Source organism: Colossoma macropomum, unplaced genomic scaffold (genome assembly GCF_904425465.1).
Source record: "Colossoma macropomum unplaced genomic scaffold, Colossoma_macropomum, whole genome shotgun sequence".
Taxonomy (NCBI): domain Eukaryota; kingdom Metazoa; phylum Chordata; class Actinopteri; order Characiformes; family Serrasalmidae; genus Colossoma; species Colossoma macropomum.
The window spans coordinates 17,854,638-17,871,954 of NW_023494809.1; the positions used below are offsets into that span (position 1 = coordinate 17,854,638).

The 17,317-nt window shown below is 37.3% G+C and overlaps 1 protein-coding gene across 1 annotated transcript in view; it reads right to left on the reverse strand.

Moving 5' to 3' along the window:
• Positions 1–927: 927 nt before the first annotated feature.
• The window catches only part of cntnap2a (contactin associated protein 2a), a 373,698-nt gene continuing 357,308 nt past the window's right edge, over positions 928–17,317 (reverse strand). Inside the window, exons 23-25 of the mRNA XM_036557926.1 lie at positions 6,561–6,791; positions 3,941–4,012; positions 928–1,676 (exon numbers count right to left, since the gene is read on the reverse strand). Of these exons, the coding sequence (XP_036413819.1) occupies positions 1,477–1,676; positions 3,941–4,012; positions 6,561–6,791 (503 nt within the window). The 3' untranslated portion in view covers positions 928–1,476. The remainder of the gene's footprint in view (positions 1,677–3,940; positions 4,013–6,560; positions 6,792–17,317) is intronic.

Below are 17,317 nucleotides of genomic sequence, written 5' to 3' on the forward strand. Positions count from 1 at the left end.
AAAAATACAGACTTTCTCCTACAGCTGACATACATGAGCCTACACTATGCTGAAAACAGTACATTTCAAAGTTATTTTTAATAATTACTTTTAGCAGCTGCTGCATTAACCTCAGCATGTGCACTTCCCATGTCCCTGTGATGTACAGGAAAATTGGATTGGTGAGTTTCCTATTACTTCAATACAAATAAGACGGGACTGTATGTTAAATCAGCTTTAGCCCTGGCTCAATTACAGCAATGATTGAAAAATGCAATACAAAAGCGTACTTACGAGGTGACGTGATGGTGTTATCACAAACAAACAAGTACAAGCATACCTGTAGAATAAACTCAAACTACAGCCAACACCCTTTCATTCGCCATCAGATTCCAAATCTGCTGTGCTAGCAGCAATGGTTATAATATAGGTGGCTCAAATGCAATGCATGTACTACAATGCCCTTATGTAAGAGTCCTGTACTGCTAAACAAAAGGCTTGATTTTGCACATTGTCTATATAAATGAGAATGGTTAGTCACCTCTCAGGCAGAAGGCTCACTGGCTGAATCCTGAAGGCACCTCGGATTGAGCCTTTTAACAAATGAACGCAATCCTTCTTTCTTCAGATCGCTAAAATGTTCCACAATCATCAGCCTAGGCAGGTTAATTACTTTTTAGCTTATCTTGGAGCCTCGTCATAATACAATTCTTCTGCAAAACGCAAGCATGTAAGACCAAGAGGTGTTTGGCAATGTATACGCACATTAACAGATAAGTCTGCAAGCTTGGACAATTAAAAAAAATACTTTGTTGTTTGAACTTAATTTCGCCACACATTCCCATTTAGAGTCAGCAGACGGACTTTGTTACCTCAACATAAAGCCAAATTGCAATTAGTATTGATATATTTTTATATATAGTAATATATTTTCAGTTTTTAAGTCATTTTTTATGAGTGCAGAAGAAGGAAAGCAGCACTGAAGTTGGACTTAATTTTGTTTTTCAAGATGCTCTTACAGTGCATGCCTCAGTTTCCCTCTGAAATACTGATACAATCCAACGTCATTGCAAAATAAAATCTCTGTCTCGTATATTCTGTGAAGCAAATAAGATTCATATAGAGTGGCATTTAGTCATTCAGGAACACTGCGCGCAAGAATTGCTTTGAAAGATTGTAGGATTGACATAAGCAATATAATCAGACATGAAATACAAAAAAATATAAATGTAAAAATGAAAACAAACTGGCAATTATGAAGGTCTCAAATTTAACGAAAGTTAAAAAATCAAGAATAAATGCTTTGTTCACACATGATTTAGCGATTAAATATGTAAAGGACTCTTCAAACGCCCAACCACAATAGAAAGTATTGACGAGCTATTCAGTATGTACAGTCTGGTTCATTTCTCAGCTTTGAACGCGAAACCACCGCCGAGTTTTCCGGCTCGCTCTGATCGAGTCTGAAGGAGTCCGTACATTCTGACCACAGCGGGGTTAGATGAACCATTCTTTCTTGCTCTCATCGATGGTCTCTGTAAAGTTGGGGTCGGTTCCGATGATGGCCGTGTCAGCCGATTCGGAGGACTCTCCACCTTTGGCCTCATTGGTGTGGTAGGTGCCTTTGTGGCGGAACATGTAGCGGATCAGGAACACCAGGGTGCACAGGATGGTGAAGATCACCACAGCAATAATGCCTAAAAACAAGAAGGATAGATGACATCAGTCACCCATTCGTTGTATGTGTGTCTCCTGTGAAGGGGAATTCCACAGATTTTTCAAAATTTCTGCATAATTAAAACATTAAGATGTATACAGGGTCTATCAGAGTGCTCCATTCTAGACAGACTCAGAGTCAGAGTCAGAACTGATCACAGGGGCGGTGGAAAGAGCCAGACATCTGAAAAATGTACTGTCTCTAAAAGCTCCCTCACAGAAAGCTTTTACTCTACATGGTTACAAATATGCTGCCTGAGGCATTACGACACTTGTTTACAACAGTTCAGAGAAAAGCTTTTGGCCTGAAACATATTTTTAAAAATACTTTACTGGTGCAGAGCTACATGCAGATTGTTGTAAGGCAAATTAGTCCACTATTTAACCTCATCAGCATTACTTATAAAAAAAAACTCAGACACATGTAGGTTCACTGGTGGTTTTGGATAGTAATTAAAATGTCTGCATTTGTGCTGTAGACATTATGACCCCTGGCTCCCATCACCACCACTGTAAAAAAATCTGAGACTGTACATTTCTTTATAATGAACGATTTTACCTCAAACCACTGTGAATGACTTTGTTTACAGCTCAATCCCTAATTTATTCTCATCTCAAAGTGTAATTTTTAAACATCAGTGGAACTGTTTTTATTTAACTGATTAAACATTGCTCCCCAGTGTAACATGCAAATCCGTGTTGGTCAGTAAAAAGGATCAGCATGTGGTATTTTGTGTGCTACCATGTTTTCTGTCACTTTATAAAAGAAGCTGCTTCAGAGAATTTATAGTGAGGAGAGCTGCCACTCAATAACTCGCCCCTGAGCAAGTCCAAAATGAATGGGTTCCAATGGAGCTTTTGTGCAAAATTGTAGTTTGTAAATTCTTAAATATGCTTGTGTTTTATCAACACAGAGCAGCATAAACTAGTTCAGCACTGCTGTTACATTACTGAGTGCTTTTTGCTTTTCTAACAACGCCTTTTGTATCATGTATGTTCATGACATCACTAAGCACAAACAACTTTAGTCAGACAATGACCTGCTTAGCTCACCAACCAATCAGCACTCAGCAGCAGTAACAGCAACCAATCAGCACTCAGCGTCAGTAATGATAACCAATCAGCAGCAGCAGGAATACATAAATAATGATTTTAGTATTAAAATCCTGGCACCTTAAACAGTTAACTGAGTACTCGAGTACCTGTGTACATCCTTAAGTCAACCAGTCAACACTTAGCAGCAGTAATGCAAGCATCCTACTTCCCAAAAACTGTCTGCTGTAGAAAAAATGGAAAATGCTGGTATGTTTTCTTAGATTTTTTAATGGAATATATCCTTCTACTTTCCAAAATACATAAATGACTAGAAAATGCCCTCTGGCGATCCACGTATAAGGGTATAAAGTGAAGGGTATAAAGAAGTCAGTCTTCTCATGAACTGGCTTTGGTTCCATGCTGCTTTTATTGTTGGACGCACTGTGATTTGTTTCTGAACTAATCCAATGTGGACTTAAATATTACAAACTATTAACTAACCAAGTATTTTAGATTTTATTCAATATCTTTGTGAACAAGAAATGGACGAAATTATAATATTCTGTAATTACCTATTTAGATTAATTTTTGGTCAAGTTTGGAAGTTAATATGGATGTTCTCTTGATGTTCTACAGCTTTCTCAGTCATTTTAGAAACTTTCACAGCTCTATCATTCTGGACACATCTAATAGTAATTTTCATTTATAGCTTGCTAGAGTCTTGCTTTTTGTTTGATGAGCCTATTGGAGTCATTTTATACATTTATCTACAATCAATTTGGTTTCATTTTAATAAAAACATTGAACATCAACTTTTGAACAGCCATTTTTAAACTTTTTCAGAGCTAGTGTAGATTATTACACAATTACAGTTATGACGTGAAACACAGTTATATTTGATTTACATTCTGTACCTAAATAGTTGTTTGTTTTGATCTCGATAAATGACAAAAAGGTGGAAACAATGTAAAGGATGTTTTTTTCTTCTTGCAGAACAATAATTTTTTGTTATTAAAATTATAATAAAATACCTCTTCTACTTACAAACACGTAGTATGAATTGAACAATGAGTGAGAAATTATTCATATCAAATTACAGCCTGCTTTTTTTACTTATTATTCTTTAACATATTATTAGTGTTAAAACTTTGCTTCTCTCTGTGAAAGTAGGTAACAATCTGAAAAACAGAGATGTCTCAATTCTTCCTACCTCCAATTATTGCTGAGTTCCTGTTGACCCCATCTGGTATGACTCGCTCCTCATTGAAAGGGAAATCAGCACCTGAAAGAAGCAATGCTGCAGGTTGTTATCTCCTCAAACAAATTTAAACATTACCGTCAGCTTCTGAGTCTCAGCACTGGATCTTAATATTACTGTACTGAGACTAAAACAACAAACTGATGAAATATTGAAATAATAGCAGCTTTGAATATGTTGCACCTGAATACTGAACATCATCAATGTCCAACTGATGAATAAAATGATTCTGTTAATCCGGTTCTTTTCAGTCAACTGGTTGAACTAATTTAAAAGTGAATCTTCCAGGCCTTTACTCAATGTTTGTTCATTACAACCTGAAGACGTTTCTAATAAAATTCAAAGCTCATAAAATCTTAAGATTGAATCAACACAGTAACATATCAAGAGACATTTCTTTGCGCTGGTTAACCTTCAGTTAACTGAAGTGGACAATTCAAAAGAATCAGTTTGGTATCACTGGTGTCACTGAACTGATAAAAACAGTTCCTGGTAACTGAAATGCATTAAGAGAAGAAGTAACAGATAAATTCTGCACTTCCATGAAATCTTTGAAAAGGTGACAACAATACCCAAGATTCAAACACCACACGGTGCTATGTTTGTTACAATTATTCATTGTAGTTGTTGCAGTAATTAAAAAATCATCTGACAAATAGTAAAAATCATGGATTGTGACTGAAATAGCACTAATATATCAAAAGAAGCATAGAGCTTCTTTTTTTCTGAGCATAGAAAACCGACGACTGGAGAACAATCCTTTTCTACACCCACCGTTCACTTTATTAGAAAAACCTACCGTGTATTTTCCATTACAGGCCACTTTTATTAGAAACACCAGCCTTGTTCTTCCACTCACTGGCCACTTTTTTAGAAACACCTACCTTATATGTCCACTAACTGGCCACTCTATTAGAAACACCAACTTTGTACTTCCACCCACTGGCCACTTTATTAGAAACACCTACCTTGTTCTTCCTCTAATTGGTCACTTTATTAGAAACACCAACCTTGTATGTCTATTTACTGGCCACTTGATCAGCACCCATTCATCATTGGTCAGTTTCTGACCACAGAAACACTGTTGACCAGATATTATGATGGTGGTGGGCCATTCTCAGCACAGTGTTCTTGTTTTTCTTTCCATCCTTATTGTTTTCTATAACCTTCACTAGATGCATTGAAAGACTAGTGCTGAGCAAACTGAGTACATTCCTCATATATGAGGAAAATGTCAGTTTTTATTAGAGATCAGAGTGGATTGTAGGCTGCATTACTTTTTTTTAACAGTTCAGTCTAACACTGCTTTTTGAGTTGCACTTTTCAGAGACTTCTAAAATTTTCTCCAAAGGTAATATAGCATTACAGGCAGTGAATCGCCTCAGTGGGACTGTTTGCTTAGCTGGAATTTCTGCTTAACTGTGGACATCAAAAAAGCTGCGGCACTCGGCTGGAGCTTATATTGGAGTTGTAAAAGCTGGGCTGCTTGCTAAACTTCTAGGAACCACTTCAATGCAGACAATTTTGGGGGAGAGCTAAAGATATGTAAGGCAGAAATCAATTTCGCATGCAATCTTCAGGGAAAACTACTGCTCTGAAAAAAAAACAGTTGAATCAAACGGTCAGTTCGGATGTGTTCCAGCTTTGAGAAGGCAAAATTCAGCCTTTTATAAAGGCCGTGTTCGAGGTGTAGACTAAGCTGACATTCTACATGCTAATTCAAGCAATTCTCTACAGCAAAATGATTCCCTCTATTCCAGTTATAAATTGCTGATTTTAAATCATCAAAAATAACCTAATCAAACCCAATCTATGAAAAATAATCCATTAAATTATTATTCAATTGTACAGAGTAGGAGCAGTTGGTCTTGCAAAGTCATTAACACTCAATCAATTTTTAAGATGTCTCAAATGTTTTAAAATGAACTGGCTGAACCCCAATTTTCAAATGATCAATAAAATGAGATTTTCAACAGGCCAACTAAAAAAAAAAATCAATTAAAGTCTGTTACACTTGGATTTGTTTTCCCAGAGGGAGTTGTCCAGATTTGATTGGCTGATTGGTTTGGGATAAAATATCTGTGTAATTTCCCCCAATCTTGCAGACTGAAAGGTTATTGCCTGGATATTCACATCAGTGTTACACCTCAGGGCACATTAAATAACAGTAACAACACTGTGCATGGCCGTGTCTATTAGCAGGTTATGTTCTTCTGTTAGCTGTACTGTAAAATAAATATTACCATAATATTACTGTCAGGCTGTAAAAACACCACAAACTGTAGATTCATACTGAATTAAAATCATGCCATGATTATTATTGTCAGACTGTAAAAACTGCCCTCATGCCAGATTCATACTGGATTAATATTATTCCACAATTATTACTGGCAGACTGTAAAACTACACACACTGCAGATCCATACTGGATTAAAATCACAGATCTTGTTGCTAAACACAAAGAACCTCTCCTACTAAAATCCAGCTTCAACAGAATGTAATACATGCACTGTCAGGTTTTGAGCTTCTCTTTATAATAAACTGTGAAGCTATTGTTAAATTAGGCTAATACCTCCATCCAGGTGCCAGGGGTCAGTGGCAGCGGACATTGGTGGAATGGTCAGTGGTGATGCTCCGCAGTTGGACTCCACGAGCTTGCCCTGGTGTGAGACTGGTGCTGGAGCCTGCGTCCTGAGGGCAGCTTTCAGTGGAGCGATGGAGTTAAACTGCACTCTGGACAGACAGCCTACAAACCCTGGAGTGTTGTATTTCTCAATCAGCACAGGATCAATCTGACCTGTCTCTGCAGAAAGGAGAGAAAAGGTAGAATCAAAAATCCATTAAAAGAATTAGACCGCTGTCTTTTGAATGATAAGTTTCATCCTTTTCTGCTGAGCTCTTGCTGTAAAGACAGAGAGGTTGAAAAATAGTAGCTTAAAAATTAACTATAACTGTTTTTGGCACAGAGACCCTCACAATGTCATAAGTTGACCTGGAATAATGTAGGATCTGGCCCTTTAAAATCAAAGACAAACTGAATAGAATCGTTATACACCTACTTGCATTCATCAACATACATATTTCATATCAATTATTAATAGAATTTTAATACCCTTCTCAAAGTCAAGACTCTGCAATCCAATAAAGAGTATAATTTAGAAAGGTGATATGATATTAGGCTGCAGAATTCATATTCGTTATTGCAGGATTTTGACTGTAAAATATAAAAAATATAATTAAAATCTTTATTAGCTTCTGTCTATTATTATCTTCACATATCCAATTAGCAGAGTAAAGAATCATAAAAAAGTTAATCCAGAGAATTTTAATAAGCCTCTCTCTGCAATATCGCATCTCTTGCTCTCTCTCTCTCGCTGCCTTTCTCTCTCACTCTCTTTCTCATATATATTATACATTGTATCAACTTCTAGATACAGTAACACTTATATTCACAGCTTCCAAACTGTATAAATTCACTGATACCCAAATAGTACATTTTTAATGTTAAAATCATTAGCAACAACAGCAGTTTATCCAGTGTAGATGTCCTTTACTGTGATATATTCCTCTGATAGTCATATTATTACTTATTACAGAATCAGGAATTAGATTTTTTTACTTCATTTGAAATTTAAACAGCTAAACACTTTCATACACTGTTAAATACACATACAAACACAAGAAAGGGAGAGACAGTAATGAGGTGGCAGAATAAAAAGTCTCTTGTAGTATAATCTGCAAGATGAGACTCAGGAGTAAACAAGGAGATTGGGTAATAATTTTAACACATCTTTGTCACAAACGACAGAGAAACTTAAATTTTGCCCCTCCAGTGGCCATCATCCCTCTGTTTTGTTTTGATTTTGTTTGTGTACAGCTCGCTCAAATCAATAAAATTTCACATAAATCAGTACACCACAACCCACAGTCTGAACACGTCACTTAGGAATGCAATAAAACAAAAAGGGAAAAACAAATTTGAGCGAGACAGAATTTAGTGTTAACTGTCCACAGCATATGGGGAAACTAAATATTAAAATATAAAGTGTGCCACAACTTTTGCACATGCAACATGTCTTTTTTTTTCCCCCCAATGTGTTAAATTCAGTAAATAAATGGCAAATGCTGGGTTTAAACCTGCTGTGTGATGAGTGTAAAATATACACAAATTTTTACATAAAAAAAAAGGTTTTTGTAAATTAATTTGGTTTTAAGGTTTTTTAATATCCATCAAAATGCAAAATGTTAGTAATTCTGCCTCTAGATGTACCGTCCTTTTACTCTGTATAATGTGATTACTTTCATGGTTCTGCAAGATGCAGTTTGAATCTCAGCATCCACTTAACGATTCCGCTGACCGGGAATGATTCGTGTTAATATAAATCCATCCCGAGCTGGCACTTTTTTCCTCCCTCTGAAGTAATCACGTCTATCAGGCTGGGAATGAATACACTGCGTGACCTGATAGCCAAGTGCTCAGCATCTCGCTTAGTTCCAGGAAATGTACCGCATGTCTGAACCACACTGCAGCATGCAGGCTATCTCTTAGCCCGGTATCAGGTTCGGTGGCCTGCATTGACCCTGCGGTGGATTAGAGTCATCAGGTTATGCTTCCTATATTGATCGAGTAGCTTATGGATTTGAGCAGTAAGAGGCTTTATATGGCAGCGATTTCAGGAAATAAGTCTAGTTTATGACCTTCAGACATCTGATAATGGCCTGGATGTACATAGTTTACAGTTACATTCTTCATTCAGCCTGCAGAAAGTTTCCTCCTAACTTATCTATACACATTGTCATTCTAAAGCTTGGAGTGACTGTTTTTAATAATATTGTTTGCACTTTGTTATATGAATGCACACAATTATTCTAATCTGATACTGCTAATGCATAAAAATTATAACTTGACAAGTGAAATCATCTAAAAAATATCCAATCCAAGAAAATATCTAATCTTTTTCATAATAAACATAAGATTAATCAACCTTTTTCTTATTTTATCTAATGAAATTACAAATCTTATTCAGCTGGCAGATATTTTGGCTTGTTTTAAGCATTATTTCAGGCAAGCATACAGTCATCTGTGTAAAGACAACTCAACGCTATGAATCTGAAAGGATGTGAAGCTGTCAAGAAGCCCTCACTAAGAAAACGAAACAGATACATCAAACAAAGAAGCTGCTGGTGTTCTCAGAACAATGGATTGACCACCCCAGAATCCAGAACTCAACAATGTGAATTCTTATTGTTCCCCAAAACCTGAACTACTACAAAAAACATCTAAAAATACCATCAGTACCATGTCTAGTTTTTAATATTTCAGTAAGTGCTAAATAAGGTAGTAGTGAGTTGTTGTTGAATAAAATAGCAGTGACAAAAAATATGAGACCACGTTCAAATTGCTTGGCCTGAAGTGACCACACCTTTAGAGCATTTATCATGCTAAACTACTCACCTATTTATCACAGCAGATACTTTTATTATCCACTTCATTATCTACTTTTATTATTTTGTTATGTCAGCTATGGTACATTCGGAACACTGCAGATTAAAATGCAGTCGGTGCTAGCCTGAGGCAATCACAGAGTGAGCTGCAGGCTGTTTCACCAAGCTGTTCCCAAGTCTCTGTCTAGAAGCTTTAGTACAAAAATAATCTGTATGTGAGGTTTGACAGCACCAGTACCAGAGTTTTTTCCTCCACAGTTAAATGCATTGGCTCCATACACTGTACAGCTGTCATTAATCCAGGTTCCGGACAGCTTTAACATTAAAACAAAGTAATGCTACTGATGTTCGCCTGAACAGTATGCTCAATCTCAGCTTTCCACCCCCAACCTGCCAGACAAAACACTTTCATTTTATTCTGGAGGATGGCTCTGAATACCAACGCCCCTCTCAGGCTTCCCACTGCAGGCTGATATGGATTCTACAGTCTGATCTGCAGTGCTTCTAGATCTCAGAAGGCTATTGTTTCTGTTAATGCTGATACAGCAGCTCAGCTTGTGTAGGTCAGTCCAGTAGTGGCACCAGGACTGTTGTTTGGATGGGCACCGGGCCCGGATCATCCAGGGGGTTTTCTGGGCGCGTGCCCAGGGGCCTAAGCCACTAGGGGGCAATTATGAAAAAAACCTAAACAGCTGTTTTGACTCATGGTGGGAACTTTACTAGTGGCACATGAACTAATTTGTCAGTGTGTTACAGCCAATCATAGTCCTGATGCTCTTGGCGTCATTCCTAAACGTCTGCTTCATTTTCTTCTCCAGTCACTGCTTAGCAACTGTTACACTATCCACCGTTACCTCGGTCAAGTTTTCAGGTTGTTTAGCAGTGAGATAAAGTTAGTTCCTTTGAATGTACCTTGAATTTGAAGCTTCAGAAATTTAAAAGATGTGCCAGGGTATCTGTAAAAGCGGGACCTGGAACATTGATAGAGTAGAAGATAGGGTTGGGCCGGTAGACGATGCCATCATCCATTGTCGATGGCTGACCAACATCATGATGTTGAGCCATCATTGTAAAGCCACATACCATCCCACCCCCGCCCCCAGATCCGTACGGTCCCCACCGACAGCGGGGATGCTATAGACAGAGGATCCTGTTTACAGCCTAACGTTACACCAATTATTCATGGTAATAAAGTCATTTAAACTTTGTGTTGACACTGACAGTCAGATACAGTCATAAAACTGTAAAGTATTCCCTTTTCACAGTAATGTCTAATGTGGAAATCTGCTTTTTAAATGAATGTTTCAGTAATGCTCCTTGTATGGTCACCATGGTAGCTAGATATATTAGCATCAAGCTAGCTGAGTTAGCGTGGCGCTCTTTGGGATTTTTATGTCAGCTCAAGTTATATTTGAACATTTTTAGCTCGTAACAGGCATATAAGTAATGTTCTTTACTTTGTATATCTCTGTTTTTAGGTCATGCTTTATTTGAAGGCCTAAACCTGAAGTCTGTCTTTTATTGTTGTAGTGTTTGCCTGTTAGTCTGCTAGGTTTCTGTTACCTGTTCAGCCTACTAGTGAGGACAGAATGTATCCAGTTATAAAGAGAATTCAACATGTAAAAAAGTTAATGTGAGTCTGGTAGGAGCAGACAGCTGGCAGCTATTTAGGCTTGTAACATTGCTGTTCTTGCCATAATTAAATTTTTGTTCAGCTGTATTGGCAGCCACAAACTTTTTCTCAGAATGCCTGGACAGAGACGTCTAATTAGACAAAACATTAACTTAAAAAATAAGCACACTTTCTTTGACTTTGCTAAAAACAGTAAGGAATGACACATCCATTTCCCAGTGGAATATTTCAGCCATAATCATGAAACCCAGTGGTCACGCGAAAAACAAGGTGGATGTGGAGTAAAGACAGTAGAGTAAAGAGGACAGTAAGAAAAGAGAGGGTGAGTAGGGAGGATGGGCTGTGAAAGGGCTCAAATGTGAATGACACCAAAATCAAAAATGTAATTTCAGACATGTCACATGCATTTTTATTTGTGTTTTGTTTTATATATTTCTAAGATTTTCATTATTGAAAGTCTGAGTCATTTTGGGTGGCCAGTGACAAAAGCAGGTAGTCCTATAGGTCTGCTGTACCCAGTCATACCAGTGGTTCAGTCTGACTCTGTAATTAGCTTAATTAAAATGTGTGAGGTCTCTCAGTCTTATTTCTGTGCAATTTACTTGATTCCATGTAGATTTCCATGGCAATGCATATTAATAAACATCTATGCAAATGTTTATTGGCTCAGCCAAACACAAGCTAAATTTCATTATATTAGTGGTGAAACAGTCTACAGCTCACTTTGACTTTATTGGTCAAGTCTTTTTGGTTGACTTTTGCCAAATTCATAAGACTACAGAACACAGAAAGATACATATACTTTTTTAAACATGTGACGCCCTCCAAGTTGCCAACACTTAGCAAAAGGAGCCATCTGCTTCACTGTAATGAAAAAAGCAGCTTTTGAAAATATAAGTACAACAACATAAAAATACTCCACCCTAAAACAAGCACACACACTCTTTACTACACTCAAAATATCTTAAAGTTATGTTATTAAACTACTTTTCTTTCATTACTTTTAGCAGTTGCAGTTAAACTATCCGCTGCCCCCTCAGCACCACCGCCGCTTCCCAAATCCCTGCATATGCTGTTAAACAGCCAATGCAGAAATTACAGCAAATTACAGCATACAGAAAACATAAGCAGTGGAGGATGAAGGAGTGCAGATGTTTTTGTTTGTTTTTCAGCATCACAAACTGATCTGACTTTATTCTGAGTCACTGCAATATGAGTAAACAAGCACTAGTTTTCTGAGTGTAAATAGTGAACCACTCCAACTTCTGCTACACACATTCCTGCTTTATTGTAAGGTTTTGTTATTAGGCTTGATGATATGATGATTTTATCACTATGAAAACAGTTCTGACCAACAATATTATCTTTGTGTTGATCTTCGACTTTGGTGCCTTAAGCTACACCGTGTAAGTTTTGGGGATTTAGAGGCCTCTCCTGTGTAAATGTGTAATTGCACGCAATGTGCAAAAGAACATTTTGTAACATGGGCTGTACTTCAGACCGCTTTCCCAGGCAGATTAATCTGAGGACTCTGAGTGCGTTGAAAAAGTATTCAAGGAGAATTAAGTCAAAACTTGGTGAGGGATGCCCTCCGAAGATGTATGTGAATTACCTAATATTGTCACATCTTCACCCGTATGAGATGATCTAGCATTTTAGACTGAAATATTTGATAAAGTAATTATTTCTCTGGCTGATAAACTTTGTCCATCGTTTCACTGACAAGAAAACTATCAGATCATAGTGATTGCTCAATTAACATCACAATAGGGCCAAATTATAAAATGTGACTAAAAGGGCCAATTTAGGCCTATAGACTGTGTATGCACACTAATTGCACATCATCGCTGCTGGAAAATTCATATCTCTAAAATGGTAATGTGACAGGAGAAAGAAAAACGTTTCTAACCTTTAATGCAAGGTAATGTAATGAGATCTTTTCACAAGTAAGTTTGGACTATATCTATTAGTCCACTCTTCATTAAATCTTAACCCAATGAAAAGGACATTGGGTGTTTTCAAATCGACAATACACTTATTTTAAATAGGAGTGATGATATTGTCTACAGAGATATCCTAAAAGATCTTGACAAGTTAATATCACTCCGTCCTATGCAGCATGATTGGTAAATGAACTTAGACAATTTCATTCGAGTGTGTCTGTTTGTTCTTCATCTCTAGGAGAGCGCTGGTGTTTTTGGCTGAGCTGAGAGCAGTAAGACGGTGCTTAATTAGATTCAAGGTCAGAAGCAGCCTGGAGCCAACCTGCCATACGTTTCCCATAGAGCTCCTCACTGACGAACAGCCTGCAGTAACTCTGCTGCACAACTGAGTGTGTAAGCATGAGTGTGTGTTGTTCAGAGTGTAGTGTTTTTGGAAAGGGGGGGTGTAGCAGAGACAAAGGCATCCACACTACTGCACTACAAAGGACAGGTATTTACAGTTGTTTTCTACTGAACTGTACAGTATTCTTTATGAATAGTATCCAGATATCTGAACAACATTGATACTTTGTGATCTGCTGGCTATTCACTGAGGCTAAAAATGTCAATTACTGCAACATTTGAACCATGAGGTATATATCATGAGCAAAAACTGCTATTTTTTATCAGCTCACAATAAAAAAATGATAATTTGAAGTTCTTGCAGAAGACGGAACTAGTGCAGTTCATCACAGATCGTCAAATTAGTTTAAAATGATTCATGTCAGCATAACCTTAATGATTTTTTAATGCTTTATTATGTGTGAGTTGTTTAACTTTCAGTAGCATGGCCAGGGATAAGAATGAGAACACTGAGATGAATACTAAAGATTATTCAAATAACCACACCCACGCCCCTGCACTACAGCAACAAGGTACAAAAGAACAAAAGCTATTCTACAGGCTGTTCTGTGACGGCAAAGAGAAAGAATTCTGCCTGAGAGCATTTCCACCCAACTGTCTGCCTGAATTTGACACTTTATCCCCTAAAATAAATCATGATACAAATCAAAAAATTATATCTTTGCAAGTTAGCATCTTAAATGTAGGGATAATACGATATATTTTTCGTTATGGCACTGTTGTAAGAACGTTATAGGACTATTCAATATATTTGTAGGCATTTTACTTAAATAAATTGATCTTATTAGATTAAATTCTCACTGCACTGTCAAATATATTTACTTCCTTCAATCATTATAATCTACCAGTGCAGTGGGCTCATTTTCCTTGATAAAATTCTTTAAAATAGGTAAAAATATCTAGAAATAAGTTAAAATCGTATAATGTTCTTACCTATAATGAGAAATATTAGATATATTGCCTACATTTAAGATGCTTTCATTTACCAAGACATAATTTTCCACAGCGCAACTGTGCAGGCGTCTATTAAAGCAATATTACTTGGCTGAGATTCTCCTGTAGGTGACTGTGACTGTAACACTAAAAATATTGAATTTAATAATAAAAAACCCACAAATTTAGGGATAAGTTTGCACCGTTGAATGTGCTAATCACCATCACTCATATTGTAAAACTTATTATCAACTATAACTGCTGCTTATTGGCTGTTAGATTAACTCATATTTATGCGTTTCAAGACCCAGCAAACCAGCACAGCTCTCATTAGCGACTTCCAGGCACAGATATTGATGACAAGCGGAACAAACTGCTGTGTTAGTGGAACTGCACTTTGAAACCAAATATCAATCCATCCGTTTAGGTCCATTGGCTGCGTCCACCCAATAAAAGCTGATCAATTATTTAGTGGCATTTGGATGAACACTGTTATTGAAGGAGGGACGAGCGATATGGGGGTGAAAAAGCAGATAGGGGCTTTCCTTTAATGGAGGTGCAGCAAAGGGGGCAGGATGGAGACGGTTGCCATGGTAACAAATGGAAGCTTATGCAGTCGGAAAAGGGCAAACGGAGGTGCCGGAGAAACAGATGAGAGAACTGCGGCATGGCTATCACCTCAAATCACCCAAACATCACCCCCACACACCCCATTCATCCTGCTAACACTCATCTGCTGTCACTTCTCTGCCTGTGTTTTGCGGCGTGAATGTGGGGGAGGGGCTACAGACTCGCCACTGCTGCATGATGGAGCCACATGTTAATGAATTCTCCATACAGAGTAATGGCAGTGTGCTGAGACAACAGCATCTGAAGACAAATACATCAAAGAAAAGCAACGTGTGTACGATCAGCTCATGATGGAGTGATAAAGACAGGTAGAAAGAGGGGGAGATGAAAGGCAACAATGAACAGAAGTGGGAAAGAGAGATGAGAGACAGACAGAGCACTACTGTTCTACAATAAAAAATAATGGATTGAAACAATGTTACACTATATTCTATTTCCTTCTCAGTGGACTCTCCCTCTCTCTCTCTCTCTGTTCCTACTTGTCCTTCCAGCAACCTCCTAGTGCAGCTGGGCTGATGCTATGCTTCCATAGTTGTTTATACACCAGTGTCAGGACATAGAGGTAATAACAACAATAATAACAATAATAATGTCATATGTACTATATATGTGAGCACCTATATGTAATATGTCCCATATTTGTACATAATGTAATAATATTTATCATATTATGTTTGTAACATAATGTGTGTATATTTATTTATTTTTTTACTTTATTATATATTTTTTACATTCTTTGAGAACTCCAGTTGCCCTTTGCATTGTTTCAAAATTTCATGTCCAACAGACCTATAGAAATTGTTTAAAAGTAGCTATAGCTAATGATATGTCCCATACGCATTACACATATATTGTATCTATATGTAATAATAATATGTCCTATATGTATTAAATAGAACCTCAGGAAAAAAGAAATGTTTTAGTCTTTCAGTAAAAATAATGTAGATCCTGTAGGTAAAAATTCTCTGAATTTCTTAGTTATCTCCCAGCATTAATCACTAATACAGTCATGACAAAAACACAGATGCACATGGTCTGTGCAGAACAGAGGAGACTGAAAATGAGAAGCAGTGAAGGTGTCAGTATAATGCAACACTGTAACAATAAATGCAACAATGATACAATAAATTTAGCAATACAGTAATATCTTAATATAGCATTATAACAAAGTGTTAGTTAACATAGTAATATAACAACATATTGTAACTACTAATCTAAAAATGAATGAAACACAATGTTACAGTGTAAATAAAGCACACAATTCTCATAAGCAAACAGCACACAAATGCAAAGAATGCTGCATCTTTACTATATTGACCAATGTAGCTACAGAATTAGCCTCATCCCTCGCATTGAATGAGAAAGAAACATTACCTGAACCTTAGCTGGCAGGTAGCAGTGTAAACTCTCTCAAGAAACCTCTCCCTCCTTCTCTCTCTCTCTGCCTCTGCAGAACCTCCTTCTGTATGCTTCACTCCTCCTCCACAGCCTATATGTCTGTGTATGTGTGTCTGCAGCTGGGTGGTTTAGCTCAGACTGTTTCCTGATCTCCGGATCCGCTCCCATTCACAGGCAGCTAAAGGAAAACCTGGAAAACCGCTGCATGGATCTGGAGTCTACTCAAGTCCACTGCTGATGTCAGGCAGGCATAATGCAGTGAAGTCGGACCATGACTAAGATCACACACAGAGAAAGCTGAGCCCAGCTCAGCTTAGCACATGACATCATCCTGCTGGCAGAGCTTTGAGATGGACCAGACCGATCGAATCAAGATATCAAACAGAGCGGCTAAAAGGGATCTGCTTCATGTAATGCAAGAGATACAGCAATATTACACTATAATGATGCATAACTGCAGGGGTGTGTGGCTGCTGGTGCCAAAGTAGCATCAAACAACACTACTAAAACATTTTCATAAAAATTATGAGAGAAAAATTGTAAATGCAGTGGTTCATTAATAAAGCAAATGTATAATTTACTTAAAAACAGAAGCGCTCTAAAATGCTCCATAATTTTCATAAGGTATTTGCAGTAATTCTGACAGATTGTAGTTCCCTACAGTACTAGTACAGAGGGTGATATGCCCAGAGAACTTGTAGAGATGAGAATTACCACTCTGCAATGTCTTCTGGGTTTTTCAGACGCTAGACTCCCGAGTGAGTCCAAAATGAATGGGTTCCATGCATTTGAGCAAAATCATAGTTTATAAATGCTTAAACATTTTTAATGTAGAAGAATTCGATCATTTCCTGAACACAGAACAACATAAAACATTTTGACACTGCTGTTATATTTTTAAGAGCGTTTAAACTTGAGTTATAGGAGTTTAAAACGGCGCCTCAT